The following is a 26,245-nucleotide window of genomic DNA, read 5'->3' on the forward strand; positions in this document are numbered from 1 at the left end:
CTCATTCTAGAAGTGAACGAGTTCATCTTAATTAAAATTCAATGCAGCAGTACGGACAATGGTCACTTTCCAATTGACATAAACCACAGAGGATTGTCGAAACTGCGCTCAAAACAAGTTTTATAATTTGCGGTCGCATCGCGGTGCTACTTTTAGTTTAGGCGCGCTAGACGGCAACTGCCCGCAATTCTCATTAAACGGCACAACATGGGAACGCTGTTAAAGTTAAATTAGAAAATGGAACATAATCACAGCCATTATACGTACGATACATTTTTTAGCTGTCCGAAATTAGAATGTTTAAATAATGATAGTTATTACGCAAATACATACAGCACAAATAACATTAGGAGCTAATTGTGTAAGGGTAATTTCAAAACATTGTTATTTATATTAACTACCCGCATATGTAGAAAATGTATACATTTTCGGTACTTTCCAAACCATACATACATACTTAAATACATACATTTCAGTCTGTATGTTGCAGGAAATATAAGATAGTTTTGTGGGAACAACCGACTACATATCTTGTTTCACTGATTGTGGGTGTAACAAAACACGATGGTACACTTAACTGGATAGTACAACAGATTTTTAAACGCAAGATCAGTTAACAGAAAGGCGGAGTTTAAAACAAAAAGGGAAGTCGAAGCTGGAGGAAACATACCATTACTCACTATTAAGTATTCCAAAGCTGATACACTTCACTAACCTTTAAGATATAAGTAAAAAGAAAAATGCTATTTCTGCTTCTTACAACTCCTTTATTTATTCCATGTACTACCCTAGCATACAAAATGAAAATCCATCCCTTACTTAAAACGCAATAAAGTTACTTAATAATAAAGGGTGTGTACTGGTAGCGCCATCCAGTGACGTCACTCGAAAGCTTTTGTTAGCGAAGTGAACAAACCCCAAGCTTCAAGAGCTTACAATTCTACGCCCCAACCGCCCTACGGAAGCTTGTATTCCGGAAAATCACCGATAGATGGCGTTATACCGTGTTATCATGAAAGAGTATTTACGTTATTTGATACTCGAACTATATTTTGTGAAATAGTCTTGAGAACTAATACCGTTACTATTATTTTGTAAACATTGACACATTACCATAAAACATCATGAATATAAGAAGCATAAAATTAACTAGGTACTTAGTCATATTTACCATTACACGATTAAACTCAGTAATTACATAAATTTTATAGTATTTGCCTGCTGCATACTAGTAATATTACTACTTTTATTTACTGTTAACATACCCACGGATGTTGAACCTATGTCTATGGAAATAAATATAAATCTAATAGGCCTTTAAATGATATTAAGAATGGAATCTCTAATTCTACCAAACAAGGAGACAACGTTTAAAATAAATAACGAACCAAAATATGAAATGATTTGATTAGTATTTTTGCGAGACCAAATTATTTAAAACAAACAACAAACTTTATAATAGTGACCTAGCTCGGAACGAATACATGAGACCTGTTAAAAAAAGACTACTTTTCGCAAATATAACTTGTATGTTATATTACGAGAAGCACACGGAAGTTCACGGTGCACATACAAATATAGTAACGATGTTTACCCAACTAATTAATTATAGCGAATTCGACATAAAAATGAAACAAAAGCATATAGAAACAGGATCTTTCCAAAGATAATGCATTCTATATTTTTGCAGGGTTCACACAGTTGGAGAGTGAATATACATCATACCGAGACTACAAGCATTGTCAATACTATATGCCGTAGTTATCGTTACTTTACACCGAAACAGCTAGATTGTTTACCTTTAAACGTTATCTCTAAACTTGCTTATTAGGATTTTTTTATGGACACTTCAATGCCAGCTCTTATCGGCTTAAACCAAAAATGTTTCGCCCTCTCCTAGTACTTAGATCGTTAAACTTACGCGTTAATCGGTCAGCAAACCTGGGCCCCGATTCTGCTATTTACGACGGCCGATGAATGAATGGCAGCTGGATTAAATTTGTAATTATTCCTATTCTCTTAAGCATTTTACCAACAAAATAATTGATAATTCATTGTATTGACCTTGAATGTACCGTCCCATACTGTATTTCCAATTTTTGAATGCGAAAAGTGTTATTTTAAGCCAATTTTCATTCATTAACCGGCTATTGTAAATAGCAGAATTGGGGCCCTGGTCTGCACATGAGCTCTTAGATTATTTAGTGGGTAGCAGACTCGGTAACATTTTCGAGATGCAAATCGCGGATCTTGGCTAAATTAGGATGACCCTCATATCTTGTCAGAGGCGGCCTAATTTCCCCGTTACAAACATGAGAATGACGTCACCAATAACAGTGCTGCTCTCAGATGACGTTGCGATGAGGTCAGAAAATTCAACATATCCAAGCTATAGCCTGAGCTACTGGCAGATATTAAAGCGAGGACATTAGCGATATTTAGGTATAAATATTAGCTCTCCTCAAATGCACACTCTACATACCAATTTAATTGAAAAAGTTTATCCTTTCAATTGGGCGTGTATGAAACTGCTTATATGACATGGTTACCTACTTCTGGTCACTAAATGATTAGGTAAACATAATTCAACTCAATCTTTGTTGTTTTGATTTTTTTCTACAAACCGATAACATTTTTCCACGCATCTATTCGTAAATAAGTTTCTATATGAGTATGATTATACAAAGTTTTTTTTATTATCTGGAACACCGCAAAAATTGCCGCGTCAGGGCAATCGAGTTCGTGCTCAAGTATCACAACGCTATAGTTGATAACAGCGATACGTATCTACATGAGTGTCCCTCACATAGTGGTCACGACATTAATCACCACAGAAATGATAGCAGGCAATTAACAATTGTTCGTGTATTCAATTGCTTATAATTATCCACGGCATGGACTCGGACATCGGAGCAGGATGACCCACATGGGTAATAAGTGCGTCGATACATTTTCATGACGTCACTACACGATATTTATCCCTGGAACGCAAGTGTTCATTTTACTCAGAGTATTGTCTTGTTCAAGAAACTGGTTATCATAACATATACAACTCCTAAGGTAAAAGGCATTGAAGTTTTTGGTATACCCAAATTCGTTATCACTGTAAGTCGTGTTATCAAAATAATTTTTATTTGTTTATCGAAAAGAATTTTTACTTGGTTATCGAAAATATAGAAATGATTGACGGTGTGCGATTAAATTCAGGCATAATATAATTAGGTAGTTAAAAAAATATATATTTACTGTCGTGAATCGGGGTACGCAAGAGATAGCTTGATAAGTTGAGTTCATACCTAAGTCATCAATTAATCATATCCATTTTTATCAGTTTTACGTTCATGTTTTCGATAACATGGATTTATTGTTGTAATTACAACTTTTTTATTACTTTTTTTTGGAGACGTACTCATTCCTTTGTTAAAAAATAATTGTGACTTGTTACTTTACGCAAAAAAGTAAAACACACAATTTCTGCATGCTTTAACATCTGACAAATTGGCTATTAACAGTGGCATTCACGGACGATAATCGCTGATTTTCCAAATTTAAATTAAAGAACATGGTGCGAGTTAATACACTACTTATTATAAGTAAGTAAAAAAGTTAATTTAGCTTCAACATTATAGTGAATAAATAATTGTTAGCCAGTTACATTAGCAGGACAGAGGTTAAATGACAAGATGATTCAACTTGTACGATAGGCAAGTCTGAAGCAGGTCAAACTTGCCTCCAGGTTAACTGTTGCTAATTGCGTTTCACATAGAAATGACCCAGTTATTACTTACTTCAGTTCGGACGCAGAACTGTTAAATCACGATGTTCGATCAAATTATTTTACAGTTACTTATTACACGCTTAAACAAACACCTCCGAGATACAACGAAACACTTTGCCGGACATGACAATAAGAAGCTATTTATCGCACTGACAATCTCAGTAGTGAATTTTAGATGTAATCAAGCTATGTATAATTAAACAATGCTTCAAATTTGGAGTCGTATAACTTCAACAAATTGAGTTGCGTGTGAAGCAGGAAACGGATAGCTTCGCGCGTATTCTAGCTTGATGCAAGCGAGGGAGATATCACTGGCTTCCTGTAAGCCACCGGTACACATTAAAAATAAATTGTAATAGAACTGCATGACCTAAAACGATAGAAGTTCGTTAAAACTGTTTCATCACGAATGGGAAACATGATCAATTACTTTTGAACTTCAATCGCAAGGTAAGGCATGTCATGCTATAGCCCTACTTTCTTTAATACCCCTTAGGTACGTTTTTCACGACAATTTAAGCTACTTTTTGCCGTTGTCTACATACAATACGATTATGCGACAACTAGAATCGACGCAACTCCACGCTTTCTAACCACTGTGAATGACACAAATTACGACGTCTGACAGACACTGCTCAAAAGCCTGGATGGTATGGTATGGTGCCCAAATGGGAGTATTTTTTACTTTTATCATAAACGTATATCTTACATGAAAAGTCGGTAGCTCACAGCAAGTCTGAAATTGCGTGTCTCGTCAACAGTGACGAAATCTTAAATCTTGCACGCTTAATCAATCATTCTCAAGATTGTTCGGGTCCTCGATAATTAACGTGAACAAAAACTTCATAGTTAAGACAATTTTCCAACGTATTTTTATTGCACAAATACATTCGTATTAGCGCAGTGGTGGCCCCGATGGCGTACAAGCAAACGACGTTGCTATCGTTGTATTTTATCGTTTGGTTCACAATTTCAGTTATTACAAGGTTAACGATGTTTTTATTTTATTATTACTGCAAAAAAATGTAAAACAAAAACAATTTTATGCGATTTCGTTAATTTTAATTGGATTGTCGTAAATACTTAGTAAATGCCAACATGCGAAAGTTATTAATTGGCTGCGTAAGTAATTGGCTATTAGCATGAAAACCTAATGACATGGCTTTCAACTAAATTGGAGTTTGACAGGATGATCAAACAACTTTTATAAATCTGGGCTGCATATTTTCAGACATAAATTACATTTTTTTAAATACTTAGAAAAAAATAAACCGTCTGGGATTGGCTTGTCTGTTGATTATTCAGTGTTAAATTGAATTTGGTAATCTTTATTGCTGTTTAACATTGGTTTTAAGTCGTCTTTTATTTTCAAATAGGATTTAAGACAAAAAGTAACACCAAGATTGTTTACTTTTTCTTAACCTAAACAAATGGAGTTTAGATGTTTGGGTAACAAGACATGTAAATAAATAAAACTTTTATAAGCGTACAAGGACCAAGACACATAAACATGGAAATACTACAAATTGTTAGAGCCTATAGAAGACAAATGAAATTTCTTTTCAATAAGTATATCAGGATAAAAATCAAGGTGAAATATGAAAGCATTTCAACTTAATGCAATTTCTTTTGTTGAGACGGAATATTTATATAAAATACATATTTATAAAACGCTGACAAATCTGAAAATAAGTATTTGCCAATTCCACCCGAACTTTTTGGAGCAATGATGAATGTAACTTAAAATTCCTTACAATATATTTTTTTGTATTACTAATTCCTCTAAATTTGCTTTTTCCCTAGTGGCCTCTTTGGCCTTGATCTTGTCAAGACCAATTGTCTTGCATTAATCATGTTTAGTTGTTATACAATAATATTAACATGTTCAGATAAGTTATGTAAACAATTTAAGCATGGTCACAATGCTATCTGGGTCAACTTATTGTTCTCATTGTCCACCTTATCAAGTAAGGGCATTCTCTTATGCATAAGAAACAAATGATCACATTTATGTCATAATTTTTGACTTACGGGTACTGGGTTGTGTTTGATTTTTCCCACAATTGAAGTACGCATTTTATGTTAAGAATACAATGTGTAGTAATGTGGTCAAGTATGAAAGAAATAATTTAACAGAAGATTTAATTTATTTAAAATGTATGTGTCCAATCTTCAAAATCTATCACACAATTATTATGAAGAAACTTATGAAGGAAGACATGTTATTTGATTATAGCATATTTATAATTTATAACAACAATACATTGCTTCATATTATAAATAATTATAATTATTGTGCCAGACAAGGCATATAACTAAGTATTACTTAAATTTGAAAAAATAAATTGATTATTCTCAGTTTAAAATGTTTTTTTTTTTGTGGCCAGTCTTATTTTACAATTGTTTTCATTAAGCTCAGATCTGTATATCAACAGGTATAATAAACAATAGAAAAAAACATTTAGTCAAAAGAAAAATATTAGACAAGAGCAAACAATGCATATGAGACAATGTGAATCAGCAATGTAGTTATTGTAAATAGTAAACAGTGACACCAGAAAAATACTGAACTGGAAAAACGAAATACTTTAGTAAGTAATAACTCCTCTTTATCACTCTCTTGAACCTTCATGTTACTCGTAAGTTAATGATATGACTTCCCTTGACATTGTAGTTCAACAAGATAAAATCTGGAAGATAAAGGCTATCAGAAAACAACGAAGCTATTAATATACAAACTATCGCCAATTCCACGTCAAGATTAAGATGATTAGATCGAACTAAATAACGAAAAGGATATCTTAAACTCACCATAAAAAAGTCAATAAATCCACAGAACTGGTTCCTTTATTCTTAAAACGATCACAGACACTTAAATCTTAACACCTACACAAGTTGAATGTGTAGTAACAGAAGACCAATGGTTCACTGTAATATTATAAAAACGAGGTAAATATCGGTCGCGTGAAACGTTAACTTTTTAATTTTTTCACTTTTTATTCACTTGTATCTTTACAATACACCGTGTTCCATTCATTTGTTATTTATATTATTAGCGTTCCTTTTACAAATTAAAATTATTAAATCACAGTTGTAGTCAAAACAACCAAAATAGGCTTTGAGTTTGACTGTTTGACACTTGACAGGGACGATTCAACTATAGAAATAATTCGGACGAAATATCGAGGCTAAAGTGAAAGTACCCAGCACGTTTTATGAATGTTTTTAGTTAAGGGTGATTTATTGTATTAGTTCTAAGTAAATAAACCATTACGGAGCAACCTTTTATAAAACTAAACAATTTATAAACGGTTCGAAATGAGATGTGCAAGTAGCACCTATTACGCGCACGCGAGCGCAATAGATGTATTATTTTTTGTCGAGTGCGAACGAATGAGACAGAAACAAGCAGGACCGCGCGTAGCCGCCAGATGACTTGTTACTGACGTCTAAGAAACAATAGAAGATAAGCAGACTAATGATGATATGAAATAACTGTTATTATTTTGCAAAAAACTATAAGAATAATTATGTTTTTTTTATTTAACGATAGATTTTTACAAAGCGCACGCAAATTCACAATTTTCGTGATATTTTGCTTAGTATTTTTTTTCTTATAAATATTACTTTTATAGACATTTTAATCCAGCTAAGGTCAATCGTTTTTTTATTAAAAAAAAATAGGGTATCAGTGTTTATTAATAATTTACTTCATTTTATAGCAGTCTTTACAATAATTGCAATGGTAACATTAAGGCGTCAAACTAAAATATTCAGGATACTTACACTCAAAGCTGTTTATGTAATTAAAAAATATATATATTTCGGTTTAATTCATACTCGTGTTAACTTACACAATATTTAATTTACTATAAAATGTTTAGGTACGGAAAACGTGTGACGTTGTTGTTTGCGTTCCAGTATTATCAACAATGATATCTTAAGCATAATTTTGACAGTTTGGAATTTGACGCAGCTCACGGCAGACAAAACTGACATTGTCTTTGAGACAGCGCTGAAACCAAAACATTAAAAACATACGTGTCTATGGATTTCGAGTACATTTCTATTCAGTCAGCCTGTGGCTGCTAGTGGATCTGCCATTCGACCTAGAATATTTACGATGACTAATATTTTTTGAAAATATTGCTACCTACACAAATAGTAATGCCATGGCCTGTAGGGACCGCGGGACTGAACTTAAGTTTCAGTGTTATTAAAATGTATTTATGATAAGGAAATATCATACATTTTCGTAAAATGAGTGTAAGTATAGTAGGATGTGGCAGAAAATAAATATTTTTTTAATTGACGAAGACCCTGTACGCGACTGCAGTTTGCGAGAATTACAATACACAGCATCGAGTTTCAATGGTGTAATTAATGATGTCACCATTGTAGCGCCAAGCTGTATATTATGCCTTTGCTAGTAAGAGGCTATTATACTTGACAGCACGGAAGTAAAAACTAGTTTTTGATCCTTCAGGCACCTTCTATCTAGGACGCTCTCTGGTAGATGACAAGAGAATTATAAGTCATTAGCTTTTCGCCCGCGGCTTCGCCCGCGTCGAGGTCGGTTATATCGCGATTTCAAGAGAACTCTTCAAAAGTCCGGGATAAAAACTATCCTATGTTCTTTCTCAAGGTCAACTCTATCTCTGAACCAAATTTTATTATAATCAGTTCAGTGGTTTAGACGTGAAAGCGTTACACACATACAGACAGAAAGACAGAGTTACTTTCACATTTATAATATTAGTAAGGATTAGTAATTAAGTAAGGATTTAAGTAGAATTTCAATCTACTATAAAAGATGATTGACACGCTTCGATCATCCTACCGGAGTCAGAGTCGACCAATAACTTTAAAAGCATTGCTTTGGTTGATCTAAAGTCTTTGATATACCTATGTTCTGGCGTAATTCTCGTTCTTGGCTTTCGTCTTTTTCGTCGTTCATTAAAATTTAGTATTAAATCTCCTTTAGAATACTCGAGGAAATGCGTTAGTCTATCATCAAGGATTATTGATATCATCACAGCTGCAGATGTATCCAACACATTGTGTGGTTCTAGACTGTCTCAAGACTCTCTCAATATAAGATATAACGACTTTTTAAATTAGTTTTTATCTAAATTCGATTATTTCGTATTCACATAATGTATTTAATAACGTATATATTATAAAACTATCATATAAATAAGTTTTTATTACTCATCTATAGCAAAGTGCGTGGTAGACATTATTATACCTAATTCTTTTATCTCTTGTACTTATAACACTTTGAGCAAATAAAGATATTAGATTGGTTTGGTTGAGTTTATTCCAATAAACAGCTTTGATCACAGACCTAGTATTTACTACAACAAAAAAGTGCTATGAAACCTAATCTTTGAATTTGATAACTTTCAATATTTTGATGTATTCGTGACATAAAGCATGTCAAAATTGGGTTTGGAAGAATCATTACTAAACATTTTCGAGTTTGCGTTCTAAATTTTATTTATCATGTGAATATATCATTATAGTTTTGAAATGTTTTTTGAATTTAAATTATACCGAAGAGTCCCAAAATTATTTTTCTTCATTAATCCTAGTAGAGCGAAAGTAATATAGAAAGTTCTTTATCTCTACCTCGGCCCGATTTGTAAATTTCTGTGTAATTGTCATTAAATGTAATTGTAACGGTGAATTTTAGTTTTGTGAAACTAGAGAAGCATTTATCTGGGCTGAAAGTATATAAAACCTGATTTAAAAAAATGGCTCTGCAAAATTTCAAGTCGCTTTTGTACATCGTTCGCATGTACGCTACGCGGTAAGTGCAATGATCCTTAAGCTCTGTTTCAACCTTAGCGGCTGTGGGTGGAGGTACATACCACACCGGTTTTGCTCAGAGGGCCTACTGTCACATCTTGAAATAATTATTGCGGGTGTAAAAGAGAGACGTCACTCTACGCCGTGGTTTGCGTTGTCACGCTTCCACAACCATAATAAAATTACTTTAAGACGTGGTGGTAGGTCATCAGGTACCTACTTACCATCAGAGTGACACCTCACTGTCTTACGTGGAAGATTAATCTTACCGTCTAAGGAATTTTCGCTGCCGCAGACGATAGCAAATACCGGCAATTGAAATATTAGTACCTCCTCATTTCAAAACAGCAGATACGTTTGCAGTAGTTGTAATTCTAAAGGACTTCAATCAGAGGGGTTCTAAAAATATTTTTTTTTATTAGTAATGGTGCTATATAATCTAATTAAAAGTCGAGTTCAATTTCCACATGCTTACAATGAGATTTGTATCACAAATGTCATATGCAGTAGATGAGACACGCGCTCCACACCTGCAGACTAATACGTAACGATAGAAGTAACTGAACATTTCGTCAAACTTCCTAACGATAATAATTCTTAGGATGCCGGAGGTGAAATTGGAAGAAGCGCGTAGGTTTATGGAAGAGATCTTTATGTCTGTAGACGTACCGGAGCGCGAGGCTAAGGCGCATGCTGATCTGTTACTTCACGCTGATTCAGTTGGCCATAACAGCCATGGAATGAACCGACTAAGTAAGTTAAAAAATGCATTTGTCTCTTCTAATTTAGCTGTACCAACATGTTACGTATGTCACCTTTCCCTAACTACATATGATTATCTATACAATTATATACTCTTGTACTTTTTTTCAAATCAGGGTATAACCCATCGCCCATTCAAACTGTTGATTTTTCAGAGTTTTACGTAAACGACTGTAAAAACGGTGCATGTTGTCCAGCGGCAAAGCCAATAATCTTGAATGAAACAGGAGCGACTGCCTGGGTCGACGGTTGTTATACACTCGGCGCGACTACAGGAAACTTCTGCATGGACCTAGTCATCAGAAAGGCAAAAAAATGTGGCATAGGATGGGTCGCAGCTAAGAGTAAGATTATTTTATCACTTAGGTAAAATCGAATTCGAAAATCTTGTTTATTTGCAACCTGTATCAGTTAGGTAACAATGAACCTAGTATCATGTGATATTAAATAAAATATACAAGTTATATTTAGAAAAGTTGTTTAATATTCAAAACTAAGAAGAGATGATTGAAATAATTCTACTGTGTAGATTGTACCCACAACGGCATGGCCAGCTACTGGGCGAAGCGAGCTGAATGTCATGGTTGTATCGGGATGGCTTTCACAAACACTCAAGCTGTTCAGGTTCCAACCAGGTCGAAAAGGGTAAGCCATATATTATGACAATAATACTTGTGTTAAGCCTAAAATTCTGCTGCGTTGAGATTCAAGAATCGCATTAAAGATAAGGTACAGCTCAGAATTATAAACTGTAAAAGAAATTGACACATGGACGCTTTTTACTCTTTGTCTTGTGAAATGTTGATAAGGAAAAAAAATCTTCCAAATCAATTTTGTTTCTTGTTAATATTTCTTTAAACATGATTTTTACTTCTTTTTGTACAACTCATGCATTGATGATTCGTTTTCCAATTAAATTTTTCGTTTCGTTTTCTCGAATCGCTGTTTTACGTTTCTCTAAATACCAAAACTCTTGTGATGTGGACACTATTCCTGATTTTTTCATCGTATTGTTTGCGCACATATGAATAATCCCTTCATTTGACTTTGCAAATGATTCCATGGCTTCTGACTATAAGAAAGCCCCTCTTTCGCATAACAAGGATAAAAATATCTGTGTTTCTATCGTTAATTGACTGATTTTCTCTGGCGTTATTGTTGTTTTTATCATTTTTCCATTCCATTCATCCAAAAGTTTCCTATTCTTGCTTGAAACTTGATTGCCGTATTCTCCTTCCTGATTGTCATTGGTTTGAAATGCTGCATCCATCATTCTGTTGTGATGTATGCTGGATCCATGTCAAATAATTGAATCTCCCCGCTCGGCACAATTAGCTTTGAAATTTTCTGTTTTACAATTATCTTGGCTATCCACTCAACAGTAATGATCAGCGTAGTTACAAGTTTCAATATGTTCCGGGCTGAGAATGTCTTGTAATACTTGACGACCCTTGCCGGAATAAAGATACTCGCGAAGACAAGCGAGGCATTCAACTGATTAATTTTGTAGGTTTCTCGTCGAATAATTCTTCCCAGGCTAGTGTTTAGTCCCCACTACTTATAACTACTGAAGTATATGAGTAGCCATTGCGGTCGTCTTGTTCCATAATGTACAGCGAGCTACGAGCTTTATAAAGGTCCTTTATAAAGTTTCCCAAGGTCACCTTCAGCGCAACCTATCAAGTCGACGTATTATTTGTCCCGCACAGTCAGTACTTTACCAATTCCGCGGCAATTTCCTCCTCCGAAGGAATATTTTCTACTACGTCCGTTTCGCCATTTGAATCGATATCCGCTTGTGTCTTCAGATTCGATAGCCCCGTCCAGGACATAATTTTTCAATGCTTGCTTTTCTGAATTCCTTCCAATTCTGCTTCGGGTATGTTTCCTCGTCCGTCGGCAGTTGTTGGGGCGGTTGGCGGTGGATGAGGTGGGGTGACTCCGGTAGACGCAAGTCCCTCACCCACATCAGATAGCTTCAGACTCTCTTCATCGAGTCTGCGTTTGGTTGTACACGTTTCATTATAATGATGAACAATAGGATAGGATAGGCTTGACAACAATTCATTAACTCACTCAGACCTGCCGAGGTTATTATGTGGTAGACGTAGTTGTTCTTACAAGACACTGTGGCATTACTCGGAGCGTTGACCTTTTATATATTGCACGCTCTCGTCTTCGCCGCCAGGAACCGGTCCCGAGCTGGCTTAATCCCCTGCTACTTGATAGTATTTTTCTATATTTCATAATTCACAATAATTTTTGAACAAATTTGTTTCAGAGGGCGTTAGGAACTAATCCTATATCAATTGTAGCCCCGGCAAATAACAATGACCGAGTATTGATAGATTTGGCTACTTCAACTGTTGCTATGGGGAAGGTACATTGAGCTTAATTTAATTTTTATGATATGATAATCGTAGATAATTAGCAAGTTCAATTGGAGACTGACAGTTTGATGTAAACTTATTGGCTGCAGCGTAAGTTTGCATAAGTTTTCAATTCTAATGACTGAATTTTGTATATTTTCCTCAAAGACATACAATATCCCATTTCAGATTGAAGTAGCGGCAAAAAAAAATGAATCTATACCTTTGGGTTGGGCTCTGGATTCTAGTGGAAAACCAACTACTGATTCCAAGGCGGTTAGTTCACTGCATACTTTAAAAGCTTTAATTATTATGTGTGTTCAAGGAAAATATTATAGTTTAATCCATTACTTACATTAAATCCTGTCTTTTTTTGGTCTGAAATAAACGTATTGTTATTATTAAAGAAACTCAGTTGTTAATCTGGATAAGAAGTAGAATTTTGACTATAAAATCATTTTTGTCTCATGCCATAATACGAATATCTAAGGGGGAACCGGTTACCCCCAATGCGGCTAGCCGTCCGGCTGATCGCAAGATGCGGTTTCGAATGCGGCCAGCAGGATCGCGGGCGCACAACGTGCGGTTGAAGAACTATTGCGATTTTCGGTCATACCGCACATCATCAGCCGCAGACTGGGCCGCACAGTGCGTACAGCAACCGTCCGCGTGGCAGTCACTCGGGCCGTAGCCCTCCGAGCGACCGGAGCGATCTGCAGGCTGCCGCATCATAGTGCGCATAGAAATTAATGTTACGTATTGAAATGAAACTACTTTTACGGATTTTATCGCGGTTTAATTTTAGATTTTAGTTCCCGACGTTTCGAAACCTTTGCAGGTATCATGGTCACGGGCAGACTGAGATGGCGTTCGTCTTGACAGAAGATGTTGCTCGTTCTACCTTCATATTTTAATTAATTATTTGTGGTCCGACCTACGCAGTATGAGCTCACTGTGTCTTGATGTCTTGCAGCGCTGCTCTTGGGTTTGGCCTTGAGTTTATTTATTATTGGATCCCAAGTAGGTGATATCTTCCAGCCATCTTCTCTATTGAAATTAGGGTGTTTTTTAATCTCAATAGCCTCGCGAAACATCCTAGGTAGGAATTTGGATTCTTTAGCGAGGATCTGTGGTTGGTCAAATCTAATATAATGGCTGGAACCTTCAGCATGTTCGGCGACTGCAGACTTCGTTGAGCGGCGGTGTTTGACGTCAGCTATGTGTTCTTTAACGCGGGTCCCTATGCTTCGTTTGGTTTGACCGATGTAAGAGAGGCCGCAGTCACAATCTAGTTTGTATACTCCTGCATCTTGTAGAGGTATGTGACACTTGACAGATGGTAAGGACTGGCTAATCTTCTTGGGCGGCTTGAAGTATGTTTTAATTGAAGCTCGCTTCAGGATGTAACCAATCTTGTCAGTGACTCCTCTGACATATGGTAGTACAGCAGGCAAACGATCAACAGTGGCTGGCTTCACTCGGTTTCTGTGACGGGGCCGTGGAACTTGGAGCTTGTTGTCTCGCAGTACTTGCTTGACGTGTTGAAGCTCAGCGGCAAGGTGTCTGTCATCACAGAGTCCGTGTGCTCTCTGAAACAAAGATTTTCCCACGGTAGCTAACTGTTTAGGGTGGTGGTGAGATTCACCGTTTAAGTACCTATCTGTATGGGTCTTCTTTCGATACACGGTGTGACTTATGGTCTGATCAGGATTCCTTTTAACTAATATGTCTAAGAAGGCAAGAGATTTATTATCCTCCAACTCCATAGTGAATTGAATTTTGTTATTGATGGAGTTGAGATGTTTTAAAAATGCATTTACTTGACTAGATGGTAAAACTGTGAAAGTATCATCTACGTACCGTTTGTAGAACCTGGGAGTGAAAGGAGCTGTTTTTAAGGCTGTCTCCTCGAAGTCTTCCATGAATATATCGGCGACTACAGGGGATACAGGCGAGCCCATCGCTACACCATCTACTTGTACATAGAATTTATTGTTCCACAGTAGGTAGCCAGATGTGAGGCAGTGCTCGAGAAGTTCTGCATATTCTAGAGGTAGGTTGTTCTCTGCTAGCTTCTTGGAAACAATTTCAATACAATCCTTAACTGGTAGGCATGTAAACAAGGACTGTACGTCGAAACTAACCATTACTTCATTGTCATGGAGATGTAGATGTTTAATCTCATTGACAAAGTGGTATGAATCCTTCACAAACGCTGTAGTGTTGCCTCTGAGTGGTGAGAGTGTTCTCGCGACGTGCTGAGCCAATCTGTAGGTTGGTGTGTCGATTTGGCTTACAATAGGACGTAGCGGGGCGTTTGGTTTGTGTATCTTTGGCAACCCATACAGTTTAGGTGGTTTTGCGCATGTAGGTATTAAGTAGGTAACATCTAGACTTAATGCTTCGGAGTGTTTCTTAACCAAGGCGGTGGTAGTTGTTAACACCTTTTTGGTAGGATCAGTTTTCACTGGTTTATATGTACTTGCGTCCGACAATAGATCTTCTATTTTAGCATTGTAGTCCGATGTATCCATGACGACCGTAGCGTTTCCCTTATCTGCACGGAGTATAGTTACATCTTGTCTGTTTTTGAGGTTCTTTAAAGCGAGATGTTCGGCTTTAGGGAGGTTTGGTTTGGGCACTACACTTCGACGTAAAACAGATGATATATCTTGGCGTATCGCCTCCAAATCTTCCTTCCTCACGTTATTGTTGAACAGGCAAGTCTCAACATTGCAAATAATGTCCTCGTACGGTATTCTACGCGGTGTTACAGCAAAATTTAAACCTTTTTGTAGTACTTGCACGGTCGGTGGATCTAACGTTTGTTTTGACAGATTTATAACTGCGCGTGATTGGTTGACGTTTGGCGGGCGCGTTCCGTTTTCGTTTATTGTTTTGTTTGACGCGTTCGATTTTGAATTTAATTTTTCATATTTATTTATTAAGTTTTGTTTGCTTTCGAGATATTTGGTGTTTTCGCGCTTGTTTAGTTTTTCGAAGCATGTATTAAAATCGAAAGTTGATAAAACTGTTTTCAAATCATTAGTCACGATCTCAACGGTTTTGTTTAAATTTTGTAGGTCGGAACGAGTTTCATGAATTTTTAGGACGAGTAACTTTTTGCTTGCCTGATGGAGGATCTTGGCGCTCCCTCGTATGTCTTTCTTAGGTGATATCTTGAGACACGTTGGGATGAGATTGTGGTCACGGCATCTCTTCAAGAATGCTAAAGATGTTGTATATCTTGCGCGCTTAGTCTTGAGATCTTCCAACCGGCGTATTTTGTTTGCTATGTCCAGTCCGTACTGGGTTACATAGTGGTTTCTTAGGTTTACGCGAATGTTAGACATTGAAATGAAACTACTTTTACGGATTTTATCGCGGTTTAATTTTAGATTTTAGTTCCCGACGTTTCGAAACCTTTGCAGGTATCATGGTCACGGGCAGACTGAGATGGCGTTCGTCTTGACAGAAGATGTTGCTCGTTCTACCTTCATATTTTAATTAATTATTTGTGGTCCGACCTACGCAGTATGAGCTCACTGTGTCTTGATGTCTTGCAGCGCTGCTCTTGGGTTTGGCCTTGAGTTTATTTATTATTGGATCCCAAGTAGGTGATATCTTCCAGCCATCTTCTCTATTGAAATTAGGGTGTTTTTTAATCTCAATAGCCTCGCGAAACATCCTAGGTAGGAATTTGGATTCTTTAGCGAGGATCTGTGGTTGGTCAAATCTAATATAATGGCTGGAACCTTCAGCATGTTCGGCGACTGCAGACTTCGTTGAGCGGCGGTGTTTGACGTCAGCTATGTGTTCTTTAACGCGGGTCCCTATGCTTCGTTTGGTTTGACCGATGTAAGAGAGGCCGCAGTCACAATCTAGTTTGTATACTCCTGCATCTTGTAGAGGTATGTGACACTTGACAGATGGTAAGGACTGGCTAATCTTCTTGGGCGGCTTGAAGTATGTTTTAATTGAAGCTCGCTTCAGGATGTAACCAATCTTGTCAGTGACTCCTCTGACATATGGTAGTACAGCAGGCAAACGATCAACAGTGGCTGGCTTCACTCGGTTTCTGTGACGGGGCCGTGGAACTTGGAGCTTGTTGTCTCGCAGTACTTGCTTGACGTGTTGAAGCTCAGCGGCAAGGTGTCTGTCATCACAGAGTCCGTGTGCTCTCTGAAACAAAGATTTTCCCACGGTAGCTAACTGTTTAGGGTGGTGGTGAGATTCACCGTTTAAGTACCTATCTGTATGGGTCTTCTTTCGATACACGGTGTGACTTATGGTCTGATCAGGATTCCTTTTAACTAATATGTCTAAGAAGGCAAGAGATTTATTATCCTCCAACTCCATAGTGAATTGAATTTTGTTATTGATGGAGTTGAGATGTTTTAAAAATGCATTTACTTGACTAGATGGTAAAACTGTGAAAGTATCATCTACGTACCGTTTGTAGAACCTGGGAGTGAAAGGAGCTGTTTTTAAGGCTGTCTCCTCGAAGTCTTCCATGAATATATCGGCGACTACAGGGGATACAGGCGAGCCCATCGCTACACCATCTACTTGTACATAGAATTTATTGTTCCACAGTAGGTAGCCAGATGTGAGGCAGTGCTCGAGAAGTTCTGCATATTCTAGAGGTAGGTTGTTCTCTGCTAGCTTCTTGGAAACAATTTCAATACAATCCTTAACTGGTAGGCATGTAAACAAGGACTGTACGTCGAAACTAACCATTACTTCATTGTCATGGAGATGTAGATGTTTAATCTCATTGACAAAGTGGTATGAATCCTTCACAAACGCTGTAGTGTTGCCTCTGAGTGGTGAGAGTGTTCTCGCGACGTGCTGAGCCAATCTGTAGGTTGGTGTGTCGATTTGGCTTACAATAGGACGTAGCGGGGCGTTTGGTTTGTGTATCTTTGGCAACCCATACAGTTTAGGTGGTTTTGCGCATGTAGGTATTAAGTAGGTAACATCTAGACTTAATGCTTCGGAGTGTTTCTTAACCAAGGCGGTGGTAGTTGTTAACACCTTTTTGGTAGGATCAGTTTTCACTGGTTTATATGTACTTGCGTCCGACAATAGATCTTCTATTTTAGCATTGTAGTCCGATGTATCCATGACGACCGTAGCGTTTAAACAAAACCGTTGAGATCGTGACTAATGATTTGAAAACAGTTTTATCAACTTTCGATTTTAATACATGCTTCGAAAAACTAAACAAGCGCGAAAACACCAAATATCTCGAAAGCAAACAAAACTTAATAAATAAATATGAAAAATTAAATTCAAAATCGAACGCGTCAAACAAAACAATAAACGAAAACGGAACGCGCCCGCCAAACGTCAACCAATCACGCGCAGTTATAAATCTGTCAAAACAAACGTTAGATCCACCGACCGTGCAAGTACTACAAAAAGGTTTAAATTTTGCTGTAACACCGCGTAGAATACCGTACGAGGACATTATTTGCAATGTTGAGACTTGCCTGTTCAACAATAACGTGAGGAAGGAAGATTTGGAGGCGATACGCCAAGATATATCATCTGTTTTACGTCGAAGTGTAGTGCCCAAACCAAACCTCCCTAAAGCCGAACATCTCGCTTTAAAGAACCTCAAAAACAGACAAGATGTAACTATACTCCGTGCAGATAAGGGAAACGCTACGGTCGTCATGGATACATCGGACTACAATGCTAAAATAGAAGATCTATTGTCGGACGCAAGTACATATAAACCAGTGAAAACTGATCCTACCAAAAAGGTGTTAACAACTACCACCGCCTTGGTTAAGAAACACTCCGAAGCATTAAGTCTAGATGTTACCTACTTAATACCTACATGCGCAAAACCACCTAAACTGTATGGGTTGCCAAAGATACACAAACCAAACGCCCCGCTACGTCCTATTGTAAGCCAAATCGACACACCAACCTACAGATTGGCTCAGCACGTCGCGAGAACACTCTCACCACTCAGAGGCAACACTACAGCGTTTGTGAAGGATTCATACCACTTTGTCAATGAGATTAAACATCTACATCTCCATGACAATGAAGTAATGGTTAGTTTCGACGTACAGTCCTTGTTTACATGCCTACCAGTTAAGGATTGTATTGAAATTGTTTCCAAGAAGCTAGCAGAGAACAACCTACCTCTAGAATATGCAGAACTTCTCGAGCACTGCCTCACATCTGGCTACCTACTGTGGAACAATAAATTCTATGTACAAGTAGATGGTGTAGCGATGGGCTCGCCTGTATCCCCTGTAGTCGCCGATATATTCATGGAAGACTTCGAGGAGACAGCCTTAAAAACAGCTCCTTTCACTCCCAGGTTCTACAAACGGTACGTAGATGATACTTTCACAGTTTTACCATCTAGTCAAGTAAATGCATTTTTAAAACATCTCAACTCCATCAATAACAAAATTCAATTCACTATGGAGTTGGAGGATAATAAATCTCTTGCCTTCTTAGACATATTAGTTAAAAGGAATCCTGATCAGACCATAAGTCACACCGTGTATCGAAAGAAGACCCATACAGATAGGTACTTAAACGGTGAATCTCACCACCACCCTAAACAGTTAGCTACCGTGGGAAAATCTTTGTTTCAGAGAGCACACGGACTCTGTGATGACAGACACCTTGCCGCTGAGCTTCAACACGTCAAGCAAGTACTGCGAGACAACAAGCTCCAAGTTCCACGGCCCCGTCACAGAAACCGAGTGAAGCCAGCCACTGTTGATCGTTTGCCTGCTGTACTACCATATGTCAGAGGAGTCACTGACAAGATTGGTTACATCCTGAAGCGAGCTTCAATTAAAACATACTTCAAGCCGCCCAAGAAGATTAGCCAGTCCTTACCATCTGTCAAGTGTCACATACCTCTACAAGATGCAGGAGTATACAAACTAGATTGTGACTGCGGCCTCTCTTACATCGGTCAAACCAAACGAAGCATAGGGACCCGCGTTAAAGAACACATAGCTGACGTCAAACACCGCCGCTCAACGAAGTCTGCAGTCGCCGAACATGCTGAAGGTTCCAGCCATTATATTAGATTTGACCAACCACAGATCCTCGCTAAAGAATCCAAATTCCTACCTAGGATGTTTCGCGAGGCTATTGAGATTAAAAAACACCCTAATTTCAATAGAGAAGATGGCTGGAAGATATCACCTACTTGGGATCCAATAATAAATAAACTCAAGGCCAAACCCAAGAGCAGCGCTGCAAGACATCAAGACACAGTGAGCTCATACTGCGTAGGTCGGACCACAAATAATTAATTAAAATATGAAGGTAGAACGAGCAACATCTTCTGTCAAGACGAACGCCATCTCAGTCTGCCCGTGACCATGATACCTGCAAAGGTTTCGAAACGTCGGGAACTAAAATCTAAAATTAAACCGCGATAAAATCCGTAAAAGTAGTTTCATTTCAATGTCTAACATTCGCGTAAACCTAAGAAACCACTAATGTTACGTATATAATTGTGCTTGCGGACGGCTAGCCGCATTGCGGGTAACCGCATACTACGTATGAACCCTTTCTCTATAAAATGTTTGTTCTACTCAGTGCTTGATCCAGTAGCACATCGTGCACATGTCATTCTTTTGGCGACCATTCGGTTTTTCAAGTAATGGAACTAATTTAAAAAAGTTTTGATTTTAGGCGCTCAAGGCAGCGCTGCTCATGCCTTTGGGCGGAACGGAGAAAAACAGTGGTTTCAAGGGCTATGCACTCGCCGTCATGGTCGAGATCCTCTGCAGTGCACTATCAGGTTGATATCCATTTGAAAATAATAATACCATTTTTTTTATTCTATTCATCATCATCATTAGCCTCTTTGCCTGTGCGAACCTCTGTAGCATTTTTACATGTCGTTCACGTGATCATTACATTACTCGTAGCTTGTTCCAAATGAGAACTTGTTAGATTACTTCTACCAGTCTGTAATCGTCTAACGTCCTGCTCTGGGCAAACGTGGCCTCCCATATGCTCTACTTACTACAGGTAGGCAATTTCAGATTTCAATATTCGGGTCTCAGACATACCTTTCCAATGGTACCAATTTCTATATGATGCACTTGTGAGCATGTTTTGTTACATACGCTTTTCTACTTTTAGGTTCGAATCCGTCGCATAAAATCCCCGAGTGGGACAAAACAAGCACCAAGGGCCCGCAGAAGATCGGCCACTGTTATGCGGCCATCAACCCTACATGCTTCGCGCCTGGCTTTAAAGACCGAGTCTCTGAACTTCTCTGTACATGGAGGGGCTTAACACCCGTAAGGTTTTTTTATAGTTATACCTGAGGTTCAAACTGGGCTTCGCTCAGGTCACAGTTTCTTGCTTGAAAATGTACAATGTAAAAATTGTATTTAATTGTTAAAAAAGACAACTGGGCTAGACTTTTCTATACAGACCTGTCGTAAATGTGTCTATTGCCAATCCCTGAAGGCTAACAGTTTGAAAATTCAGTATCCTTGTTCAAGGTTGACCCAAAACGGCCAGTGCTTGCTCCCGGGGATATGGAGCGTATGAGACTGAAGGTGACCAAGAAGCGAGGGACCGTCTTCTATCCCCAGAGAGACATAGAAATCTTGAAGGAACTGGCTGAGAGGTGCAATGTCAAGCCTTTAAAACTTGTATGTTAGAAACGGGAGAAATTGATCATATTGATACCGTGATTTTTTGAATGAAACTGCATTTATTGAGAAGCAGGAGTAAATGAATATTTCGGATTTATTATTTTTATTTATTTAATGTGTGAGTGAGAGCTAAATCGTTTGGCAAATCGTTAGTGTTTTCAATAAATGTGAGGTTCTTCTATAAAACACTTTTCACCATCTTGTTAAGAAGGACTACAAGTTTTCATTCTTACACAAGTAGTTTGACTGCACGAATAGCCTAGTGGTTGAGGTCACCAAGCCAGCCAGCATTTGTGTTACCCACGAATGCTTGTTCTAAGTCTGGGTGGCATTGTGCATGTGATTTGTATGTTTGTGAAACACCCCGCGACACAAGTAATTAAGTTCCTTATTACGGGAGTTAAAAAAAAAGAAATAATATGAATTATAAAATCATACAAATGAAATATTTGGCGCGGGTATAGATGTACATTGAAAACTATCACAAAAATACGTCTTTCAAGTTTAAACAAACGTGACGATCGGACGTACGGACGGATAGACAAATAGACGGAAATGGTTTTTACTTTAAGCTTAATTATTAATAGTTTTAGTTAAATGCCCACCTCTTCTATAATAATGACGATTTGAATAATTTGAGTTCAAAAAATTTACAAGTTTGCCTATTTTGCGATATGTTATGAATGCCACGTTTATTGAATTTATATTATACCGGAGAATTGCAAAATTATATTCTTCGTTCATCAATCCTATTAGAGAGAATAGGAGTAATATTGCACGCTCTTTAACGTCTCCACTTCGGTCCGATTATTTTATTCGCGTGGCCTTGTTATTAAATGTAATTGTGAAGGTGCAATGTAGTTGTGTGAAACTAGCGAAGCTGGTAGCTAGACTGAAAGATATAGTACTTACATGTGCAAAAAAGAAAAAGAAACAATTGTTTGCACGTCACTTGTATCGCTACGCGGTAAGTCCAATAATCCTTATACTTTCTAAACCTTTAGGGGTTAAGTTCCCATTTTGGGTAGACAGATACATATCATGTGGGTAAGGTGTCAACTAAGGCATAAAGGATCTGAGTCAGAGAGCCTCTTAAAGTAATATCATTGCAGTAACGGAGAGTGACGTCACAATGACGTCTCTCTACGTCTCATAAAGGCACTATGTTATCACACTTCCAAGCAATTTTTTTAAGTACTTACGGGAAGCATTATTGTAATCAGAAAAACCACTAGTTTCTGATATAATTAAAAGACCGATTCAAGATTATACGGTCCTCGATCCAATACGGTCAATCTTTTCCCCTGACACATCAAGCTTAAATTCTGTGAAGTATTCGTTTGTTATAATTGATCTTGGTTTACAGAATATGCAATGAAGGGCAATTCTAGAGGGCTCAGCCATTTAAAACCGACTGAAGTTTTCGTGTAACTCACCAACGGTATAATTTTTAGAATGCCTGAGGTGAAACTGGAAGAAGTGCGTAGGTTTATGGAGGAGATCCTGATGGCTGTAGACGTACCGGAGCGCGAGGCTAAAGCTCATGCTGATCTATTACTTTACGCTGATTCTGTTGGCCATAAGAGCCATGGACTGAACCGACTAAGTAAGTTCGTCATATCTTTTCAGCTTCTTCAAATTAACCATGCAAAGGTTTGCATCAAACTTTGCATAATTGATTAGTTGGTAGTAACTATTAAATTCTTAGTTTTAAACTTGTTCAGTTTTTACTTTTCCGTATTCAAAGGTTTCGCATACCAGGATTTCAGGATGACGGACTTCCATTTTTAAACTGTCCCATCGTCTCATATCGCTGTTTGTCTACAGGGAATTACGTAAACGATTGTAAAACGGGCGCATGCTGTCCAGCAGCTACGCCGACTATCCTAAACGAAACAGAGGCGACTGCCTGGGTGGACGCTGGTCATTCACTCGGTGCGACTACAGGAAACTTCTGCATGGACCTCGCCATCAAAAAGGCAAACAAATGTGGCGTGGGATGGGTCTCAGCTAAGAGTAAGATTATTTCAAGATGCAACGGTTTTCTTATGCATTCCCAGCGTTGAACCGAAGGTCTTAACCATCGTTTCTCCTCTTCATTAAAGATTCCGAAACTTGGGTCCGAAACTAGTAACTGCTATAAAAAGATTAATATTAATTAAACAATTAAGGCGTAATTAGTAATGTCAGTTCAAACCATTTACGACGTGTACCTTATAGGTGACTGAAGCTTTGCCCCTTTTGTCGAAGGACATTTATCATTTCTAAATAAGTACCATTTTGAGTAAGTAGATCAAGCTCAGCAAAGTTGTTAAAAACATCAAATGTCTGAAAAAACTAAATTGTAACCAATGCGCAGATTGTACCCACAACGGCATGGCTGGTTACTGGGCGATGCAAGCCGAACGCCAAGGTTTTATTGGTTTGACCTTTACAAATTCTCCACCTGTGTTGGTACCGACCAGGTCTAAAGAGGTAAGCCATGGATCATGTCGATGCTAAAAGCTTATGTTTAAAAATTCCTACAGATGAGCGCTAAAACGTTTGGAAGAATTTGACACAGAGATAGGGAGACACTGATTTAAGATTCAAGTAACTCTTGGGCGGTCAGGCCTACTGTTGGCCTACTGTAGCTTAATCTATTTAAAAACAAAAATAAAACACTACGTTTCCAATAAGAAATAAAGTCAATGTAGCTTGTAAAAATAATACCAAGGGACATTCAAAAATCAGGAAACTCTAAACATTATAATTTGAAGAATACAGTCCACATTAATTCCAAAACGATTTAAAATATTCCCTCAATAAAATTACGAGTGGGAAGCGAAAAAGAGAATTCCTTACATTGACATGTACATTCTTGTCACGTTTTCATAATTTCTTCTTACTTTTGTACATTCAGTCGATTTTAAAATCAAAATGGAATTTTCGAAATCGGTTCAGTCCTCAAACGGCGGTTCCGTTTTTATTATATATTTCGGATTTGGAGGTAACAAACACGCAGACAGATACATATTTGAATACAAAAACACTCACATTCCTTCGATTTAAAAGTGTGTATAACAATTACTTGACAAATATTGTTATACGATATAAGTGATCTTTGAACAAATTGTTTCAGAGGGCTTTAGGCACGAACCCTATTGCAATGGCAGCTCCAGGAACCAACGGTGACCAACTAGGGGTGGACTTGGCTACTTCAACTGTCGCTTTAGGAAAGGTATCCAAGTTCAGTCTCGTAAGGTGCTTTTATTGCATTTCAAGTATTCAATACTTCTAAAGATTCAAGTTACATGCCCAAAGACACCCAGACTCACAACAAGATTTCTGGATCACACAAATGTTTATCCACACAAATGCGGGGATTGTATCCGCGAAAATCTCTTTGTATTTGGCTTGGTTACCTACACCACTAGTTTATCTGTGCAGTCAATGTAATATGTATTTTTGTAACAAGTATGTTTCTTACATGCCAATCTATTTTTTCCTTTGTCCAATTTCAGATAGAAGTATTCGCTCAAAAGAATGAGCCTATACCTTTGGGTTGGGCGCTGGATCCTGATGGACATGCAACTACAGATGCTAAGGCTGTAAGTTCACTGTGTTTAATTTTAAACTTATATAACTAGGAAGAAATAATTGTGTTTCCAAGGGTTTTACTAAGGGAAATTTCAATGTGTCATCAGAGAACTGCTAAATGTAAAAAATGGACTCAATAAATTCAGGACGGTGGCTTTGCACGCATTGTATGTTTCGCACGCAGGCCATTGCTAGGTGACCAAGAGGCTTTTCAAGTAGTCATACCTATCTAATCGTATATGTTCTCTTTCTAGGCGGTTAAAGCTGGACTGCTCATGCCTTTGGGTGGAGAGGAGAAAAATGGTGGCTTCAAGGGCTATGCACTCGCCGTCATGGTCGAGGTTCTCTGCAGTGGATTATCAGGTTGGTCTTCGTACTCATAATTATATATTATAATAAGGTGTTTTCGACAAATTGAAGTATTTTCGAATGCTTTAACGCCGAAGTAACATTTCAAATGAAACATCTGGAAATAAAAGTCACAAGAAAACACTTTTTATTTTCTTGTTTAGGGTCGAGCCCGTCGCATAAAATCCCCCAGTGGAATCAGACTGATTCCAAGAACCGGCTGAACCTCGGCCAGTGTTATGTGGCCATCAACCCCGAATGCTTCGCCCCTGGCTTCCCTGACCGTCTCTCGGAATATCTTGACACATTGAGGAATTTGGAACCGGTAAATCTTTTTTTACTATGACTCAAAGTTTTTACTGAATTACACTCACCTCCCAAAACGAATTATCGGAACAATGTCGTAAAGTGCAAAAATTTTAAAACATTTTCATGAAGACTGCTTGGGACATTTTGATAGATTAATGTTTTGAACTGCTTTTTAATTGATATTGACCTAAAAATGCATTTTGACAAAATTATTCGAAGTCTTTAAACATGTCCCTTCTTTATACTTCCAGGCTGACCCTACTCGCCCTGTGATCGTACCCGGGGACAAGGCGCGAGAAAGACTGAAGAGTACCCAAGAACGAGGGACTGTGGTCTATCCTCAAAAAGAGTTAGATGATATGACAGAACTGGCCGAGCAGTACCAAGTCAGGCCTTTACAAGTAGTATGAAAGCGGTAGAATTTGATAACTGTGGATACACATTAGTGGTATTCATGCCATGATAGTATATGGAGACGTGGGACTAAATGAATATTTGCCAATAAATGAAACATGTGTTGTTTTTCGGTCACCGGTGATCCCCATGGTGTTCAAAGGTTTAAAACAAATTTCTGAATGGTACATGAGTTTTACGTAGCGATTTTGTATTAAACGGGTACTATT

The 26,245-nt window shown here is 37.8% G+C and overlaps 2 protein-coding genes across 2 annotated transcripts in view; one reads left to right on the forward strand and one right to left on the reverse strand.

The window, feature by feature from the left end:
* Positions 1–7,228, reverse strand: part of LOC113505283 (probable beta-hexosaminidase fdl) — a 68,533-nt gene extending 61,305 nt beyond the window's left edge. The window contains exon 1 of the mRNA XM_026887905.1: positions 6,590–7,228. The gene's annotated coding sequence lies outside the window, so the exon portion shown is untranslated. The remainder of the gene's footprint in view (positions 1–6,589) is intronic.
* A 1,820-nt stretch (positions 7,229–9,048) lies between these two features.
* On the forward strand, positions 9,049–26,229 carry LOC113505307. Its single transcript, XM_026887936.1, has 17 exons — positions 9,049–9,590; positions 10,191–10,342; positions 10,507–10,695; positions 10,881–10,996; positions 12,633–12,731; positions 12,910–12,996; positions 20,407–20,515; positions 20,863–21,023; positions 21,231–21,358; positions 22,841–22,992; positions 23,214–23,402; positions 23,746–23,861; positions 24,508–24,606; positions 24,890–24,976; positions 25,220–25,328; positions 25,478–25,638; positions 25,874–26,229. Exons 1-17 carry the CDS (start codon positions 9,535–9,537, stop codon positions 26,030–26,032), a joined length of 2,169 nt encoding a protein of 722 aa, XP_026743737.1. The 5' UTR covers positions 9,049–9,534; the 3' UTR covers positions 26,033–26,229.
* Positions 26,230–26,245: the final 16 nt, after the last annotated feature.

Source organism: Trichoplusia ni, chromosome 2, assembly GCF_003590095.1.
Source record: "Trichoplusia ni isolate ovarian cell line Hi5 chromosome 2, tn1, whole genome shotgun sequence".
Classification (NCBI taxonomy): domain Eukaryota; kingdom Metazoa; phylum Arthropoda; class Insecta; order Lepidoptera; family Noctuidae; genus Trichoplusia; species Trichoplusia ni.

Bases quoted from the DNA above. Each gene is read 5' to 3' on its own strand.
- LOC113505307 (XM_026887936.1), top strand. From the start codon at position 9,535: ATGGCTCTGCAAAATTTCAAGTCGCTTTTGTACATCGTTCGCATGTAC. The intron at 12,997-20,406 runs GTTAGTTCACTG...TTTTGATTTTAG, and splicing joins CAACTACTGATTCCAAGGCG to GCGCTCAAGGCAGCGCTGCT. The intron at 21,024-21,230 runs GTAAGGTTTTTT...TCCTTGTTCAAG, and splicing joins CATGGAGGGGCTTAACACCC to GTTGACCCAAAACGGCCAGT.